This window comes from Meles meles, chromosome 4, assembly GCF_922984935.1.
Source record: "Meles meles chromosome 4, mMelMel3.1 paternal haplotype, whole genome shotgun sequence".
NCBI lineage: Eukaryota > Metazoa > Chordata > Mammalia > Carnivora > Mustelidae > Meles > Meles meles.
In genome coordinates, this window is record NC_060069.1 from 86,037,983 (window position 1) to 86,058,467 (window position 20,485).

Consider the following 20,485-nt stretch of genomic DNA (forward strand, 5'->3'; position numbering starts at 1 on the left):
GAAAGGTTGGGGATCATTTTTGCAAGCCAGTCAAAATGCTTGCAAGCCCAACGTTTTCAAATTTGACTGTAATGCTGATTGAGTAAAGGATTGTGAAGATCAATCATAGCTTTCTGGGAAACTACAGCAAATGTTAATCACATTGCATTTTTATATACTAATTTCTAAGTTTGGAATAGACCCTAGCTTTTCTCATGAAATCACTGGTATTATTTTTCAAACTTATCAACAAAGAAAGCAAATGGATTAAGATACAGGTTTCTGCACTTACTTAGTACACTTCCTTCATGGGTGAATGATTTCGGACCCTCTACCATCACCCACTGCCCCCACTACATGGCCATAAAATCTTCCCCCTCCCCCACTGTCCCTGCTCTGTTCTTGCTCTTGCCTTGAGCTGCTGCAGACCTACTGCTGCCCAAGACTCCATAATCAGCCCCAATCCTTTGCCTCAGTAGGGACGGCCTGGGAGCAAGAGCTTTAGGTGACTTCACATGCCATGAGGTAGGAGCAAGAGCCTAAGAATGTAGAAAAGGACAATCTCCAGTTCTACATATTTCTCCTGCCCTGTTCTTCCACCCTGGCCCAGGATCCCCCATTCCATCTTTCCTTTCTACCCCACTTCTTACACTCGGGTCTCCTGCTCTGAGTCTTGACAAAATGGCCTAAGAGGTAGCATGGTTTCCTCTGGATGTGGCTGAATCACATTCTTGACTCTTGGTGTATTCCAAAGGCCAACCCTTTCCATCCATAGAGCCCTTATCAATATCCAACCGAAAAGGAGAGCATGGTAAGGAAGTAAAGGCAGTACTTTATTTAAAAGAGCAGAAACATGAATTCCAAATTGAGAGTGAAAGGAGTAAGAGGGCCTGAGCAAGGGATGCTCACCGACAATGATGAAAGTTTGGATTATATATCAGAAGTCTTTGAAATGACCATATGTTGGATTCAGGCATTCCACTTCAGGGGATCAAACAATGGGAAGATGAGTCAGGTCTAAGTAAGTGCAGTGGCATACTGTTCTCAGAGATTAGAAGTCTTCATATGGTAAAAATATGAAAGTATCCCCACTTCGCAGATGAATAAACTGAGGCACAGAGAGGTTAAATAACTTGTCCAAAAGCCATACAGTTCCAAGAGGTGAAGCCATGCTTCAAAACTAAGCCGTCTGGGCCCAAAGGCCGCATTGCTACCCAGTCGGCTTTCCTGTCTATGTCTTGGGCACCCATAGCCCACTGAGCCTGTGTACACAGCATTTTCCTCTCTCTGTGTGTCTGTTTCCACCACTAGAGAGAGCAGGAACCTCATCTTACTCACCTTGGCTCTTCCAAATGCCTGGGACACAGGAAATACTCAAAATGTGTTTATTAAACCCAACAGAACAGTTTACTGGTTATGTTGTCTTTTCATTGGGATTTATGCTTCTACCTTTATAGAATTGCCTTAAAAGAAGGACAGAGACACAAACAAACAAACAAACAAACAAACAAAACCGCAGATTTAATGATTCTTAAGGAAAGGGCTTTCTTACGATCTCACTGATATGTGACATTTAAGAAACAAGGCAGAGGCTCATAGGGGAAGAGAGGAAAAAATGAAACAAGACAAAAGCAGAGAAGGAGACAAACCATAAGAGATTCTGAATCATAGGAATCAAGCTGAGGGTTGCTGGCGGGGAGGGGGTGGAGGAAGGGGGTAACTGGGTGATGGACTTTGGGGAAAACATGTGTAGTAATGAGCACTGGATATTGTATAAGGCCAATGTATCACAGATCTGTACCCCTGAAACCCAATAATACATTATATGTTAATTAAATTAATTTAAGCAAAAAAGATAAAGAAAAAGGTTTTCTTAGCTATTCTCCTTTCTTGGCTTGGAGTTGTTAAACAATTTAAATGGCAGATGCAGAACTTATTTTTTAACATGACTTTCTAAATAGCAAAATCCAAGACATTTCTCATCATTATATTATTTGAGAGCAAGGATCACATAATTTTTTCCCCTATACTGGGAGTGCCCAGTTGATATTAAATACTGATGCCACTATTAAAACGATAAAATTATAAAGAGGGGGACAATAAGGCTTTAAAAAAGAGGATTTATGGTTAGAGAAGGGAAATAAGAAAGGAATTATTTGTGCCCGTTACATTTACAATAAAAATATGAAATCTGATGGAAGTTTGTGAATATGTGAAGCTTGTGAATATGAAATGGTTCTACAACCACCAGAAGTTCATTTAAGAAACTGGAGGTAGAGAAGTCCAAAGCAAAACCGTGGACACCTAAATTCACCTGTGGTCTATTTAGTGACTTGCTGTGTTTCAGGGTCTCTGCTGTATTACATAAAACAAATCCCCTCAGTCCCAACCACACTAGTCATAATAAATCCAGGTCACCTCTTTGCCTTGACTTCTCAGCATTCTCAGAATTTTACAACACTCTTGATCAGAAATGTTCAAAGAGAAAAATGACCTCCTTAGGGTCAATTCTGATATTCAACCAAATCCGAAAAGACAAGAAAACTTTTACTGGTAGCCAGTATTTGTTTTTGTTAAACACTGTTGTATTACTCAAGGCTCTTCAGAGAGAAAGAGAGAGAGAGAGAGATCTTTATTGTAAGGAACTGGCTCACGTGATTATGAAGGTGGACAAGTCTGACATGTGCGGGGCACTTCCCTTGCTGGGAGACTCAGAGAAGAGTTAGCACTGAACTCTTGAATAATGAAGGCCGATTGGAGGCAGAGTCCTTCTTCCTCGGGAGACCTGAGTCTCTTCCCTTAAGTCCGTCAAGTGATTTGTTGAGGTCCAACCACATTTTGGAGTATAACCCACTTTCCTCAAAACCTACCATCTAAATGTTAATCACATTCAAAAAAAACCCCAAAAACAAAAAACCCTTCATAGCAACATTGGGATTGGTGTTTGACCAACAACTGGGTTCTGTAACCTCACAAGAAGACACATAAAATTAACCATTGCAGTAATGAATATTCTTTATTATGCTAGCTATTGTGGCTACAATTCCTTCAGCCAATAGGGCATGGCATAATTTGGGGCTCTCCCTGAAACAAAATCAAACCAGTCCTTCAAACTGTGTGCAAGATTTCTGTGTACTAAACTCTGTGTCAGACATCTGTTGGCCAATTTCTTCCTTGGCCTCCATATGATCCAACAGTCGTTGACACCGTTTTTAGATATCAACAGGATGGTGTTTACCCCTGCCCCCGCCCCCTTTGGCTAAGTCTTTCTATACCACAAACGTTTCCACAGAAGCATGACAGCTTAAAGTACTATCACATTCCGCCGGGATGGTATCCTTCGTCAATTAAATTATCTCAATTGTTCTGATACAGAGAAGTAATTGCAATCCTTTGTTTATAAATCTGCATCTTGGATTAGACATTCATGATGTCTATACAGGGAACAATAATACACAAAGTATTCCATCTCTGATGAAAGCTGAGTCATGATCTGACAGCAGGGGCTTACAGAGAGCCCAGAGCAGCGACGGTGTGGTGTCCTCTCTCCGTTGGTCACACGTCGGGGCGGCCCTCCAGCTGGTCAAGCCCACAGAGCTGGCATCTCGCTTCCCCACCACCCGGCCTCTCTCTCCCAACCTAACAACTCCCTTCTTAATTTCCCCATATTCCCCAAAGGACTATGCAAGTCTCGGACCAGGAACAATGCTCCTGGGAGCTGAATTTGGAGGAGATAACCAGGAAAATTTCATTTCTTGACAAATGGCGGCAAATCTTCAGTGGTCACAGGTACGGTGTCCTTGCTTTCTCATTTCTCTAGAACCAGAGTGATTTCAGGGGTTTTATGCTCACTACATGAGAAGTCCCCATTATAGGCTGACATTTAAGATGCTTCAGGAATAACCCTTTGTGGATAGAGTCTTCACTAGCAAGATTGGTTTGGAGGGGGTTTGAGGGTTGGATAGAGTGAGTCATTTACTTGATGTTTTCTCTTTCATTTATAGGTTGGGAACCAATAATACAACTCTTCAGGTAATTACTTTTCTCGAAGCCAATGTGTTTTCTTCTAGTTGCTTCTTCCAACAATCACATTAACGGCATAATCTGCATTTATTCTAGGCACATAATGTTACTCAGGCACCCGGCATTTAACGTGTGAACACATAAAACTAGAAAGCTCGTTGAAATCTTGTCTTGTGCTTTCCTTTTTCATAAAAATCTCTTCCTACTTTTAAGTACTTTCATCATTAAGAGCACCATATGGTTATTATTTTAGAAAAAAGTAATATTAGAATCTAAGTTTCTTACACTTGTGAAATAACACTAGATTCTGACATCCAAGTGCTTCAGTGTTGCTGAAGAAAAGTAATTTTGAAAGTCGCTATCATCTTTATTCAGCTTCTGAAAAATGTTTTCCTTCATCGTTTTCAAATAAGGCAAAGGTGACTGAATTCAGGTGTTACTAGGTATTTTAAAATCTGTTATACGATAGAAGATGAAAGATTTTTTTTATCTCTGTAACCTAGAAAGGTTACAAGGTAACGAACTTGGTATTTCAGATATTAATTCAATCTCTGAACAAACACAGCGCACAATAGGAAGGGGATTTTCCTGGCACCAATATATGATATGATCAAACAACTGAATTATTAATATTTTAACTGTAACGCTAAAGCAACTACCTCCAAGTAACCTGTCATCAGAAGCCTTATTTGTGCTAAAACTTTTGTAACCATAGTCTAAATTAGAATCAGGGAGATAATGCTTCCATTTTAGTCCTGGAAGTATTAAGTGGAAATAGCTACCATTTGGGTGACTAGAATATTCAAAAGATAAAACAATCTTTGAAAGAAAAAAAATAAATAAATGTCAAGTTACGCTTTATACAAGGAGAGGGAAACCCATCACTACAAATGCAAAGATTTTCCATTTGATTTACAGAATGTCTCATATCCCAACAGTCGTCTGCAATTTGGATGCTGTGTTTCTGAGATAAGAAAGCATCTTAGCCTCTAGGAATCCAGAAAAGAAGGCCGTTTCCTTCATGTTTCAGCTACCGATAGAGCAGATTTGTTTCACGACATTATTGAGAGTAGACCTGCTGCTAACATATTTAAACGCCATAAGAATCAGTCAAGAAAAGCCAAAAATATTTTCTTTCCCTTAAAGGTAGGAGATGGATTTTTTAAAGAAAAAAAAACTACAACTCACTTATTGGGAGCAGGAATCTGAGAGAATTAAAAGGAGGTAATCTGACTTTATTTACTGGCCAGTGAACAACACGGGGAGGACCACCTCGTATAGACTGGAAGGATTCATTGTTTAAAAAACGTTGTCTTCTCAAAACAAGAGACAGTGACATTTACATTCTTCTCTAAACATAATTTCAAGTCAATGTCTTGATAGCATTAATTATGTTTCCATAGTTACATTTAACCTCTCCCAGTCACATAGAACTTACAAGAAACCCCTTTGACACAGACAGTAGGGTTTTTCTGCCTCTTTTGCTGCTATTTATCACTATTTTCTGATGTCTGTAAAAGGGAGACAATATTTTCTGAACACCGCTGTTTCAGAGAGAAAGAGAGCAGAGGGGGAAAGCACATCACCAGCTCTGTTTGGTTTGTTTTTCGGTGGTGGTATTTTACACAGAATCACGAAGGCAACCATCCACCTGCTGATGAAACTGAAGCTGAAATGGGAATACCTCAGCCCAAAGGACAAGGATATTTGCCATCAAGTAGCAAACCCCCTATCATCTCTTCAAAATCAGGCGGCTTTCCCATCTCCCTAGCAATGGCCACGGTAAGTATAGCTTGTCAATTAAACATGAAAGGAAACGTAATCTTCTCCAAACAACAAGGCTGGGGAATCTTATCTGCTGTCATGGGAGAGTATTATCGAAGATAAGACTGCAGACGGTGGTTATTGGTAAAAGGAGACTATAATTAAAATGACTTATTTATGGTATTTTTCAAGGGCATTGGTGATGTTACAATCTTTCCCTCCCAAACTCAGAGAGTGTCTCTATTCACTTCCTTGGTCTGCCAATTAAGTTTGAGGGAGTGAGGGAGTTAAGTTCAAATAAATCACTATATAAGGTAAGATAGGGCAGGTGATGAGTGCGGCCAACAACTGCGCAGGAAGCCATGTCGCTGTGTGAGGCAGGCTCTGTCCTCGCTGGCAGGGGCAGGGAGAGGCGGGCACCTGGGCCAGGCCTGGTCCTGGGGCAAAGAGCTGATCTCAGTAAGTGTTTTCTGGGGCTGCCAATGAGCAGGCATATGTGAAAAGAACCTGAAACTGAGGTTATTCAAGTGGATCTGGAAGCTCCTGGTCCCGGGACCATTTGCTCAATTCCACACTTGATGGGTGGGGGCAGAGGGCTGAGGCAGAGACCCAGCTAAGAGGTGAATTAGCAGTATCTCATTGGGTCAAACAGGACAGGGCTGGAGCCAACGCCTTGGCAATGGTCTGAAGGCCCAACTGTCAAGGTCAAAGAGGCATGATTGGGAACTGGGCAAGCTAAGCCCTGGGTCAGGCCAGGGGGAAAGGACCAGCTAGAGTGAGGGATCCCTTCAACTGGATTGCCTCCAAGATAGTTCTCTCAACCATAGTGAGACTCGGGACAATTTCTTCTCAGGACCTTCACCCTGACCCTTGAACTTGCACGCTGTATCCTAAAGCCTCGGGCAGAGACTTTTCCTGGGGACCCTAAAAACAAGAATTGGAAGAAGCACTTCTTCCTGAGGACATCCTGCCCTATACCTGGGAAAGCTTGCAGAAAGCACCCAGGACGAGCCTGGTCACCTGGTCACCTGGGCAAAAACCAGTAACACTTGCTGGTTGTAGCAGGCCTGCCATGTACATACAGTTCCACAACCCGTGCACTGCACACAGGGTCTCAGCTGAGAGGGATGAGTGGGGCTTGGAACCTCTGCTGGGCAAACCACACAGTCTCCATCTGCTTTTTGAGTTGGCCCTGACTGCAGTATTTCCTACCCTGGATACAGCCTTTCCTTGTGGTCCTCAGATATGACATCATCACGTATAGGGACCAAGCCCCCACAGTCCTTTTCATCATGCATACCCTCACCGGCTTCACAGAGCAACTCTCTTTCCTGTCATATTTACAGTACAAACGGACACCATTCTTTCTCATTACCAAAAACCTTTCTGCCTTAATCCACCTTCCCTCTGCTGTTCGAAGACCAGATGTCACAGGAAGATAGATCAGTCAGGCCCTCATGAGATGCTGCACCTGCTTATGGACCTCACAGCCCCAGATGGTGCCTTAGCTCGTGTCTTACGTATCAAGCGAGTGGCTCGCCTTTCAGGGAATGAAGACAGGCAATGAACGTGGGATCCTGTCCAAATCTCCAGCGCTGGTGATTATTCTGCCTATGCTGTGCCTTAGAACCAGAAGTTAGAGCACCTATCTGTATTTTACCAGAAAAGATAATGTTTTTGACATACCATCTTTAATTAGAATGTATTCCTGGCTCTGTAATGAATTTCTATGGAGACCGTCATTTTTGAATTTACAAGCATCTGGAAATTAGACTACCTTTTTCTATGAAAAAAGAGAAAGGCAGGGGATCTATATCAGTATTGGCCCGTATATGCTTACAGAAATTCCAGAAGCCCTCAAAGAATGTAACAGTGGAGGAAAAGAGTGGGGCAGGAGATGCAGGTGGGAGGGAGTCTTCTCTCAATGTACCTTTTTGTACTCTCCGGATTTGGAACCATGTGAATGTGTAATCTATTTTTAAAAACACACATAGAAATTTTAAAAACAGAAAAAAGAAAAAAAGGATTCGCAGATGTTTCCAAAGCCTTCTAGTCTCTCTTTATATTGTGGAAGCAAGAGAGGCTGAGTCTGAATTCCCCCACTTATCTACCAAACACAAACATGGTGTGATTGCACACCTCCCCCGTGACAGTTCCAAGGTAATTCTCCTTTTGGAAAAGCCTGGGGGACAAAAGAATCAGACCACTCTAGCCTGAACCGGAGTTGATGGAGTGTTAAGGAAGTCCCAGAAGTGGAGATAATTGATTTTTTTCTTGAAAAAAAAATTTTTTGGACTTACTCCCATTATGCGGGCCAGATGATAGTGAGTCCTTTAAATAGCAATAGCATTAATTAAACACACCCTGGGATTTCGAGATGCTGAGCCTTGGGATTCTGAATACGTGGGTTTTAGGGAGGTGGTTTGGAAGCTTGACCAATTCTAATCGACGTTTCGGCGGTACAGCCGCCTGGCAAATTATCAAAGCTACTGAATCCTAGTCCTCACTGGAGAGTGCCTTTTGTTGTCATTCTCTCTCTTTTCCCTTCCCTGTTTGGGGTGGGGGCTCCTGGGACTTCTAGACTTTAGCACACACTCCTTGCTGGGAATCTGCTAAGAAAGGAGTGGAAGTGAACCTTCTCTCTCCCCAGCTCTCCTGTTTCTCACCTTTTGTTGACCCATTTCCAACACGACAGCATTCTTCCTTCCCCCAACCAAACATCTCACAGTACATGAGGTATAATGACTGACGGCCAAGGCAGCCAGCCCAGGTAGGATTATAGAGAAGGTGAGCATCCTTCCTTGTGCTCTTCCGCCAGCACCTCTCTGCCCCTCCTCCCAAAACTGCCCCTCCTCCCAAAACTGCTTCGCTCCAGGGCACTTTCCCATCCTCCTCCACAACCAGGCCCTTCTCCAGAACCCAGCCTGGGAGACATTCTTGTAGCCTCTTTTGTCAGCAGCCAATAAACCAACCCCTGGTGTGTTTGCAATACCACCCAGCACGATCGTATTAAAAATGTAGCACTGGGAGATCAACATATTCTGGTGGAGACCCAGATGAATGAAGCTTCCATGGAGGATAACAGGCAAGGGGGTAGCTTTTTGGAAGTGGGAAGCACAGCCTGGTGCCCCAGCATAAAGTCTGGTCAATAGATGAAACTCAGGAGATGTTTGCTTGATTAATTCACTGCTTTGGACAATTTCCCACAGAGGCATCTCTGTATGGGGCAGTGAGTATCATCCGTGTGCCCCTCGGGTGCCCTCTCTACCCTTCTCCACTCTGCTTTCTGCCAAAACTGACCTGGAGGGACTCCATCAACAGGGCTCCCTCCTGCTCTGGCTTCCTACTGAGTTTGACCAATGCCCCCAGAGGGAGCCTGGAGGGAGGAAAGGGAGAGAGAAACCAGGCTCTGTGTAGTCAGCTGAATCCCTCTTCTCTTGTGGCAGTTCTTGCCCCAGGACTTTCTCCTTCCTCGTTCAGGTCACTCCCCCCAGCCCCCAACACTCTTCAGGTCTAGGGGAGATAGTGCTGCTAGCGGTGGGACACTGTGTTAGTTACTGTGTTTTCCCCATACGCAGCCCACATCTTTGTAGACAGTCCCTGTCTTCAACTTTCCTCAAGTTAATTATCCTGACTTAAGCACGCCATCTGTTCCCTGCTGGGATTCTTACTGGTACAAGTCCGAAGGCTTGCACTGGGGTCCTGGAGTTGCCATTTACAAAATACCTGACCTTGGGCACATACATAGCTGTTGTGTACCCCAAACTTTTAAACTGTAGAATGGAAGGGCCAAATTTAGATTTAAAAAAAAAAAATTCAGCAAGTGCTTATTGTGAACGTGTTATGTACCAGTCTCTGTACCAGATGCTGAGGGATCCATGTTGGACACGACCAAGCCAAGAGTCTACTCTACCACTCTGTTTGACAGGCTAGGAGAAAGATGTTTCTTAGGACTCACTAATTTTTTTTTTTTTAAGATTTCATTTATTTGACAGAGAGAGATCACAAGTAGACAGAGAGACAGGCAGAGAGAGGAGGAAGCAGGCTCCCCATTGAGCAGAGAGTCCGATGCGGGGCTTGATCCCAAAGACCCTGGGATCATGACCTGAGCCGAAGGCAGAGGCTTTAACCCACTGAGCCACCCAGGCGCCCAGGATTCACTAATTTAAAAATCTCTGATTCCATAATGAGCTGGTAGTTTCTAAGGCAAGAAAAGATTTAGAAAAGAAGCTTCAAAAAGAGTTATTTTTAACTCACGTTGGGGGCGGGGGCCAGTATGGACATGCTCCCATCTGCATGGTCAAGGTTGCCGCAGGGAAAATCTGAGCCCAGGGACCAGAATCAAGTCAGTGAGGGCAAGGAAATGAAATGTATTGGGAAGAATGATCAGGACCTCTGTGTTTTTCTGCGTGTGTGTATGTGTGAACGTGTATATGTGTGTGAGTGTGTATGTGTGAGTGTGTGTGTGAGCATGCGAGATAATGATCCTCATCATTATCATCATCACAGCAATCAGGAGAGAGAGGTACTCATTATAAATCCTCGAAAACTCACAAAGTGAAAAGAGAGAAACTAAATCGTGCTCGATTGTGTTAAATAATAACGATCACTAGAGTCATTTATTAGGGCCATTTGCCATTTGTGTCTACTTACCAGGCAGCACAATGACATAAGCCTGTCATTGAATGCACCAGGTTAATCTTGTGATAAGTTAGATTTGCTATGAAGGGAAATGTTATAGAGGTAAGATGAGTCACTTTTATTGTGACGAGGGCCAGTGGGTCTGGCCTGAGTGGCCCACGGCTCCTCTGTTGGAGGCCTGTCCGAGGTGTATCTGGACAGGCACGCTCCTCGCGCTGGAAGTTGTACCCAGCAACAGAAACAAGGGTTTGGTTTAGTTTGGTTTGCAGAGTTTTAGTAATTGAACTTGAGTTCTACGCCTTCTTAGTGCCAACAGTCTTCATCTCCCACATTTATCCACGGCTTCCCCTCTCCTTCTCCTGCCAGGCTCGGCTCTTTTCTCATCTGTGAGGGAACTTTCTTCCCTACAGCGTTCCAGCGGAGACAGGCTGTGTGTTCACAGAGACAGTAACACCCTGCATTTACTCAGCACTCACGGTGGTTCCTAAAGCTTTTGTCCACACTTCTTTCTTTTCAATAATAGTCATAGTGTGGACTGAGCAAGGATTATCTGCATTTCAGGATAAGCAAAGAAAATCTTAGCAAGGATGGGCAGTCTGTCCAAGTGCACATGGTCAGTGAGCAGCAGAAATGGACTCTCAAGCCTGGAGTGGGGAGGGCTCAGTTTTTCTTCCGTCTGTGATGCCCTAATGTCAGGAAAGCACTTGGATTCTTTTTCAGGCCTCTCCTGGGGATGTCCTGGGTTGGTGGCTCATTGGCCATGGGGCACACTGAGTCTGTGTTTTCCAAGAGCAGCCTCTATGCCCTTTGGCTCCCTCTCCTTGACCTGCTATTACCCTGAGACACCAGACAAATTATTTTTCTTCAAGTACACTCCTGGGCCCTTGCTCACCCCAAAATGCACCTGCCTCTATTTCTTTGTAGAGATGGTCTTTTCTTTTGACGGTGGGAGCAGTGACGGCCAGGAAATAAACTCCAGCTCCAGAACCAGATCATGGTCCAACAAGGGGGAAAACCATTCCTCTCCTGCATCCATCCTCTTAGAAACCATTGGGCTCTGGACCTAATGGCTGCCTGTTCTTTTTGTCCACACTCTTCAGCTTGCTGTGAATGCATGAATGTGATATTCAAGGCTTCCAGGATCCACGCTGTGGTACTTTCCAGTCTCAACTTGCATAGACTTCCTGCCCCATGGTTCTGGAACACACACATGTATGCATACACATGCACATGTCACAACGTCTCCTGTCCCTGGATGCTCTGGGTACTCTACGTGTGTGTGTGTGTGTGTGTGTGTGTGTGTGTTTGCAGATCTTCTCTGCCTAGCCTCCCTCCATTATAGGCAATAGGCCACTGTGTGGTCTGTCCCAAAGTGTGGGATATGTGCCTCTGCTGGAGCATGAGTGCTTGTAGGGATGTGTCATTAAGTGACACATTAAATAGACTGAGTCACCTTGTGGGAAAATTAGCCCCTTCTTCACTCCGGGAGACCCCAGAGAAAAACTCTATAAGGGGTACACATGTTGACACCTCTTTAACACTTCTGACTTCCTTTTTTAATTAAAAAGAATGTGAGCTTGGGCATTTCTAGGCAACGGTTTCTAGCCAAAGTCAATAACATTGTTTTATTTCCATTATTTTTTTTCTATATGGCAAATGATTTTGATTCCCACTTAAAGATGTGATATGAAGTGTCCTTATTAAATAGATATTTTCCAAGTTATAAAAGAGTAGGTCAAGCTAATTAAAGATATGAATTTAATAATGTTTGGCAACCAAAAAGGAGAGCAATCATAGGATGATATCCACTCAAAGCCGGGGAGGCAGAGTAGAGATATTGGAATGGACTCAAAGCCCAGCTGTTTATACCAGCTGGGTGGCTTAGTCAAATACTTCTTGGTGAAATGGGGATAATAAGAGTACTTACCTCAAAGAATTAAACAAACATAATGAACATAAAGCACTCGGGCCAGTGCCTGGTGAATAGAAAATTCTCAATAAATGTTAAATGCCATTTGCTGGCCCAGTTCAAATACCACCTCTTCCAGGAAGCCTTCTTGAGTGCTCCAGTAAGAAGTTCTCCTTCTTCTGTTCTCTCAAGCTACTTTGTACCTACAGAACTTCACACATTCTATCTTGTACATAGTTGTGGGATATTAGACTTTTTACATATCTATATCCCACATAGGACCAATCACATGCTAAATAATGAACATGGCCCTGATTATGAATGAATTCCCTTTTTTTTTTCATGTGTTTGGCTTATAAAGGCTTATTTTTTTCTGGAAAGCTCTAGAAGACCCTCTCCAATCTCAATATGCTATAGAGTGTCCAGGAAAACCTTAAAGATTTGGGGGCACAAGAACAAAGAATGCTTGCTTAGTATCATTTAAATCAATATTGTACTCAGGCTAGAAACACAGAGTCCTGTCTGTTTCTTGTTCCTAGAGCAAGAAAGAAAGACTCAAAGATGGAAGAGGTAGGGGCTGCAGAGTCAAGGCTGTAGATCGGGACAAGAGGCACAGAGGCAGAGCAGCAGCCCATGGTGGACTGCAAGGCATGAAGGAGAGATGGCTGGCCATGGAGGGTGAGACAGATGGGGACAACAAGGTGCAAAGTTGACACACTGAGCCTTCAGGATGAAAGAGTCTAGGGGTGGCTGGGTGGCTCAGTCGGTTAAGTAGCCCCATAATCTCAGGGTCCTGGGATTGGGCCCCGCATTGTGCTCCCCACTTAGCAGAGAGTCTGCTTTTCCCTCTCCCTCTACTCCTCTCCCCACTGTTCTCTCTCTCAAGTAAATAAACAAACTCTTTAAAAAAATAGTCTAAGTGAACCTGGTGTGACTCTTGCACAAGACTCTGCCGTTAAGACAGGGAATAAGATAAAATGTAAACCAGAATGTAGGAAAGGGACAGGCCTACCTCTGCAGGTTTACCACCTTACTTAAGGCTGTTTGATAAGCAATGTGTCTAAGAAGAATTATCTTTGTTTGAATCCTTTATTTCCTCTCTCCTCAGAAGTTACGGCAGATCATCTTTGGAAATGCCACGCAAGTCTTCAGCTATGACTGGAAAAAGGCCTATTTCCATTTCCATGACCCCTTTTCTGACCTGGCTTTCGCTTTGGAAGTAGGAAAGGTAATAATAGGCAAAAATTTTAAAATATTCTAATCCCATATTCCCTATCCATATTTCCCTCTATTCTCATCCATAAGAATATATGTTTTCATTATAATCACTTGTAGAAGCATGTTTCATATAATTTAAAATTTAACCTTAAATGATAAGAGGCTGTTTAAAATTATAGCTCACTGTCAGGATATAGCAAAGTCTCGACCTCCTTCCCTCCATGCCTCACCCCCATACACCCTGCCCTCCCCAATTCTAGTTTTCCTGGCTCTTCTCTCCAAGTTCTATGTATCCCTAGGATGTGAAGGCAGGAGATCCAGGAGCTCCTTCCTGACTTGTTTAAAATCTCAGTAATTCCTGTCATCAATTACCAGTCACACAGAATCTCAAGGACTAGCCAAAAAGTTCCTGACCTCCTCCAAGTCTAAAAGCTGGGTAGGAAGCAGGAGCATGGCAGAGGTAGGGTGGAGGAGGACACATGTCCCCAGGTGCCAGTCTGCAGGGTTCTACAAAGAAGGTGGTTGTTGCAGATTCTGGTCCAGCCATGGCATTTGACCAGAGCCCGCGTACATAGTACGATGTCCCTTCGCTCAGCTGAGGGATGCTGTATACTAGGAGGAAAAGGGCTGCAAGGAATAGATGGCATCCATTTCTGAGAGATCTCCTTTGTCATGTTGGCCCCATGGGGTTCCAGCACAATCGTAAAGCCCTGCTCCCAACCCTCACATGCCTCACTATTCATCTTCCCCGTTTCAGGGAGGTGCCCGAAGCATTCAGATGGCTGTACAGGGATCCATCATCAAATACTTGTTGTTTACAAGGAAGGAAAAAGACTGTAACCTTCACAGGTAAGGGGCCTAGAACTGCTTGAGAGAATTTACCATCTCATGAGAACCTTTGTGTGCCAAATAGTCACTATGGAAAATCCCCTGGGTGGCCTCGGGAAGGGAACTTATCTCACGAAACCAAAAGGGCTCTGGTTCTCCCAGAGGGACTGGATTTGGAGGCTGGGGAGGACTCTCCTGGAGCCACTCTCAGTGGCTGCCAGGATAATGTTGACAGTTCTTATGCTCTGTGGCAGACCCTCTTGTCAATAAAGCGGTGCACCTGGTCTCAGGTGGGCTTACTTGACAATATTTGATGTGGGAAACCCCAAATTAACAATTTCAAGGAGGAACAAAAGGGCTGCTTTCTAAAAAACCCTGATAAATGAAGGATTAATTCTCCTATTTCACCAGACTGGCAAAGTACAGTTTTTGGTAGTTGCCTATTTAAGAAAATCAGTTCAAATGGCTTTACTTAGAAGTCAACAAACCCCATCATGTGCAAAGCTCTATGCTTGATATTAGAAGAAATAGAAGCAAGTAAAAGGTATATATCTACCCTTGGCAGGATAAGTTATCCCTCAAAACAGGAACTAAATGTATAATTTTTCTAAGATCATGAGATGCAGTTTCCTGACAGAGCAAGAGGTGGAAATTCTTTATACAAGTGATTTATGAAGGGAATGTCCTGTTGGAGAGGAAAAAAAATTCTTTTACCCTTCTAGCTTCTTTGGCTGGTCTAATAATTAACCTGACATTAGAGAGATTAACAGGAGAAAAACAAACTACAAGTTTAATAACATGTATATACCCTGTATACCTAGGAGAAACCCAAGAAAATTGAGTAACCAAAGGCATCACCTTAAATACCAAAGGCATAGCCAAAGGCATCGCCTTAAATACCATCTTTAGTGAAAGACCAAAGAAGGTGTTGGGGGTGGGGATTCTGTTATGGGAGGTTACCAGGAAAGCACAGTAAACAAGGGTAAAGTTGTTTTGTAGATTTACATCTGTGCATTCTCTACTGATAGGAGTTTCTAGAGATTTAGAGCCATCCCCCTCCTCCAGTGAGGGAAACACACTTACAAATGGAGATTTCCCTTAAAATGTCTTTTACAAAAAGCTAGCTTCTGAATTTCAGAACTTCCCTTAAGTCTGTAGTTTGTTTTTGTTTTTGTTTTTAAATAACCAGTTTAAAATAATCAGTATGCCAAAGAGGCATATGTTGGAGTGGCAAGAATCGCTCCCCTTTGGCCCTCAGGAGGAACCTGTAAGAGGGAAGCAGGAAAGGGAAGGAGAAGCAGAAGAATGTGGTCTCCAGCGTTATCCAGCCTCAATCTGATCCCATGGGAGCTCTGCAACTTCAGCTGCCCCATCTTCAAAGAAGGAAGTGGGGCCTTTGCGCTTCCCACCTGGTCAGCCATTGGCTTTGACCCATGCCTCAAAAGGCAGGCCAAACTCGTAATCACTCACGGGCAAGGTGCCTCCAACTCTTCAGAGAAAGTTGAAAAGTGGGAGCCACGAGTAGCAGTCCCCCAAAGCAACTGGGGGAGTTGTCTACCAACTAAGTAAAAGGGACCTCAAGGAATCTAGATGAAACACACACACACTTGCTACACACATAAAGCACTTAGCACAGGATCTGGCGTGCAGCAAATATTAACTATGTGGTAACGAGGAACCGTCTCATAGACCTGCTCCACGAAGACTTCCTGAACGTTCTTGGTCACAAGTTCTGTCTCCTTCTCCTGCACGGTCATAGCACTTTGTTTTATTCTCATCCACCTCCTCAGACTAGAGCTTTGGAGTATGAAACTCCTTGGAACTCGTTTCTGTATCGCCACAGGGCTAGAAGAATGATAGATATCATGGTTGAGTTCATTCGTGAACCCCTATCATGTGTTTCTCTAACAGTTGTCTGTGTTAAGCATAAAGACTGGCTCCCATTTCCCAGGAAATGCTGACAGCCGGGGATGGCTCCCTAGGCTATCGTGGTGAAGAGCAGGAGTAGGAGCAAGGCCGCCTGATTTCAGGTCGCTGCTCTACCACTTTCAAGGTGAAAGACCAGGGGCCAATTATTCAACCTCTTTTTCTTTCTTCTCCTCTAAAATGCGAGGAACAGTAGTAACTACTTCACAAGGTTGAAGTGAGGATGAAATGAGGTGACATGTGCGAAACACTTAGAATAATGCTGGGGCGAGTGAGTGGCAGGTGAGCCCAAGCTACAAGTCAGTGAGGGCGACATAAGGTGAGTCTCCAGCCAGACTTGGGCAGGACAGACAAGATTAGCCCATTAAAGGTGCACCAGGGCACGCAAAGGCATGGAGGTGGAATGTAGGAAATATGTTCAGGGCACTGGTCCTGTGGGCCAGGGGGTTTGCAAAGTAACGCTGGGAAGTAACACTGCGAGGATTGTTTGGGGTCACCCTCGCAAAGGGCCTGTTATTAGGGTAAGAAGTTTGGCTCAGTCTCTGCTGGAGTTCAGGGGAGGGGACGTTGGTGGGGACTCAAGAGGGGTGATGACTCACAGGGCGCCACTGGCTAAGATCACGAAGAGAAATAATATGTGAGGATGCCAGTTGCCGTGATAGAGTAAAAACAGGTCCTCCGTGACATTCTCACGGGGTAGGTTGAAGAAGGAACCAAACAGACCCACCTGGGGTTCAGAAGGGGACTTCAAGGTGGAGGCACCTCGCATTCGGCTTGCTGAGTGTTCATGCTCCTGTTTTCCTACCCAAATTCCTGCGCTGTAGTTTATGTGCAGTAAGCAAACGGGAGCAGGACCAAGGCCTGGCTACAGCACTGGCTGGCATCCTGTGGATGGCGGGCGCCGCCGAGAAGGCCACCGTCTGTCTTGTCACTGAGGACACTTATGTCCTCTCGACTCCTGACTATTCGGGAGATGATTTCACAGAGCGGGTAAGTGCACCCCCACCCTTTCTGCCAGATAAAGGGCCAGTGAAGCCTAAGAGTGTACTAGATTCAACATGGGAATGAAGACGAGGTCTCATTGATGCTCCTCCAAGAGTCCAATGTGGTCAAAGGCATCTTCCTCAGGAGGTAGGGAACAAGGGATGTAAGTGATTCAGGCAGCCTTAGGAGAGAATCCTGCTGTGAATTTTTCCTTCCAGAATTCACCACGATCAAAAATATCCCAAGCCACCTGGGTGGCTCAGTGGTTTAAAGCCTCTGCCTTTGGCTCAGGTCATGATCAGGGTCCTGGGATTGAGCCCGCATAGGCTCTCTGCTCAATGGGGAGCCTGCTTCCTCCTCTTTCTACTGCCTCTCGGCCTACTTGTGATCTCTGTCAAATAAATAAATAAAATATTAAAAAATATATCCCATGCCTGAAATCATTACAGACGGCATTTCCGTAACCACTGTCTTAAACTTTGCTGAGTTCTACCTATTAGGAAAAAAATATGTTTATGGTCTTATGGCTCAAGATATCATATTGGTTTAAAACGAAGGAATGGAAAAGTGAGGCCAGGTCATCCACTCTCACTACGTCTGTTTTACATGGCCTTGTATAAGATAATATGGCTAGTTTTAGCCGTGTGACTCTGCAATGAAACAAAAAGCTCCCTTGAGGAAATAACAGTAAGTTGACATCGTATGGATGTAGCTTTCATCTTCCTTTTCATTTTTATCTTCTATTCCTGATTTATAGCTCCAGCTGTTTGAACTTTCAGAGAAAGAAGCCACTGAGAGATTCATCTATGATCATTTACAATGTGTAAGTGCTTAAGTGTTGAGATAATTCCTTTATGTTGAACTGATCTTACAGGAATCTTCTTTCTTTTACAAAGTGTATTTCTAATGATGCTTATTAAGAAAACCAGGTCATTTTGAAAGCTAAGAAAGGGCTGAATGAGAGAAAGAGAAGCCCGCCTCTCCCTCCCCACAGCCTAAAAAGAGGCCAGCTCACACACAGGCCACTCACAATTGCCTCTTTGTCCCTGACTAATCAAACCCAGAGAATAATACTATAGAGGGCATATGCCAAGATTTCTTTTGTGGAAAGAGAGTATGTCAAAGCAGTCTTGCATCATCTAACGGATAAAACATAAAAACGCTTGACAACGAAGGCCCCAGTCTAAGGTGCCAAAATGACCATTCTCAGTGACTCCAAGGAAAGGACTTCTGGTCTGAGAGAGGTGGCCCCGTCTCATCTGTTCTACCAGCACCTTCCACACACTGTCCTTCTGGTGGCCATGGCTCTTGCCCACTTCCCAGAATGGTACAGTGTTGGTGGAAAATCTAAGGTGCTCTTTTAAGATTCCTTTGCAGGGAAAGGAATGAAAACTGCATATCTAAAGAATCAGAACCCTAAGGGGGTAAAAGAGGACAGTTAGCAGGGTTGCCACGAAGCCATGCAAGTATGGATTATACAGAAGGGGTAAATGTGTTCCGTGAAACTCGCCGCTCTGTTCCTTCCAAAGGCAGAAAGCTCCAGCATGAGTTCTCAGCCACACATTGGCCATACGATCTCGATTAGACTGGTTACCTGAGGCCTACCTCCCCCTCCATCTCATAGGCTGGGTGGCCGGCGGAAGAAAGTCCCCCTCTCCCACCCCTCACAAAGATGTCCATACCCTTGGACTCTTCAGAGAAAAGGGGGATTAAGGTGGCTAATCAGATGACTTAATTTTTCATTTTTTAAAATTTATGTTATCTAAGTGTAGGTGACATTCCACGTTATATTAGCTTCAGGTGCACAACACCGTGATTCAACAATTTTGCGCCATGACACAATGCTTTAAAATAGGGTGGGTTCTCTGGATTACCCAGGTGGGCCCGATGTAATCACAAGGGCCCTGAAATACAGAAGAAGACAAGCAGAAGTCAGAGGGTGTGATGGGAGAGCAGTGTCACCTGCCCTTGCTGCCTTTGAAGCTGCAAATGGGGGCTGAGGGACAGGGCCACCAGAAGCTGTTAAGAGACACGGAAACAGATTCTCTCCCTGAGCCCCCAGCAGGCCTGCTGACATCTCGATTTTGGCTCAGTTAGACCCATTTTGGACTGTTGACCTCCAGAACTGTAAGACAATAAGTTTGTATTATATTTTATTGTGTTTAATTTTAATTCCAGCATAGTTAACATACAGCGTTATAGGAGTTTCAAAATTTATATTATTTAAACTACTAAATTTACGGTTATTTGTGGCAGCCTCAATATAAAAACTAAGAAACCCACAGGATAGATGATAGATTTTAATATCTGACACGGAATATTAAGTTAGGAGCCAGCTTAGGGGCTCTGTTGTGGGCAGGAGAGGTTTGACGGGGTGACTCAGAGAGCAGACCATGTCAGAAAGGTGTCTTCCAGCAACGAGAGACAAGCCCTTTCCCTTTGTCTTCTGTGTGCTGCACTCAGGCCTTGGGCAGTCTGATTCACTAGGAAGGGTCCCCACATCTGCAAGGGCTTCCTCAGTGCAGCCAGAGTGGAGAATCAGAGGGTCAGAGCTGCGACCGGGCACACTAAAGACTGAGAGTCAAGCCGGGATCAGCAATACGGGCCCAAAGCAGGGGCAGACCGCGTGGCGTGGGCGAGTGTGGCACAGCGGGGCTTCCCAGGTCAGACAGACCCGTGCTGCCTGTCACCACAGCCTCCCCGGGGCAGTGCTGGCCCCACGCTTGATGCTTCTCTCCAGGGCATCCCCAACCAGGGACTGCCCATTACAGTGAACCCCCACCCTAGACCATTACCAAGATGCCCATTCAAGATGCACCAGTCCCAGGTCCCATTCCTGCGTCCCACCTTGAGACAGAAATCTCAACACGGAGCTCTGAGAGCTACGTGTGGATAGCAAGACCCATTGTAATGGGCTGAATTTCATCCCCCAAGAAGATATGGGCAAGTCCTAACCCCCAGTGCTTGTGGAGGTGATCTTATTCGGAAAGGAGGTCTTTGCAAATGTAATCAAGTGAAGAAGGAGGCATGCTGGATTAGGCTGGGCTCTACTCCAGGGACTGGTATCTTTAGAAGAAGAAAAGGGCAATGTGGACACAGACGCAGACACGCAGGGAGAACACCATGGGATAAAGCAGGCAAACAGATGAGAGTGAGCAGCCGACAGCCACCACATTCCAGGGCTTTCCAGAAGCCACCAGACACTCCAAGATG

The 20,485-nt window shown here is 44.5% G+C and overlaps 1 protein-coding gene across 1 annotated transcript in view; it reads left to right on the forward strand.

The window, feature by feature from the left end:
* The window catches only part of MINDY4B (MINDY family member 4B), a 61,331-nt gene that overhangs the window by 21,910 nt on the left and 18,936 nt on the right, over positions 1 to 20,485 (forward strand). The window contains exons 5-11 of the mRNA XM_046003667.1: positions 3,658 to 3,768; positions 3,984 to 4,011; positions 5,632 to 5,784; positions 13,425 to 13,544; positions 14,292 to 14,383; positions 17,113 to 17,278; positions 18,030 to 18,095. Coding sequence (XP_045859623.1) covers positions 3,658 to 3,768; positions 3,984 to 4,011; positions 5,632 to 5,784; positions 13,425 to 13,544; positions 14,292 to 14,383; positions 17,113 to 17,278; positions 18,030 to 18,095 — 736 coding nt within the window. The remainder of the gene's footprint in view (positions 1 to 3,657; positions 3,769 to 3,983; positions 4,012 to 5,631; positions 5,785 to 13,424; positions 13,545 to 14,291; positions 14,384 to 17,112; positions 17,279 to 18,029; positions 18,096 to 20,485) is intronic.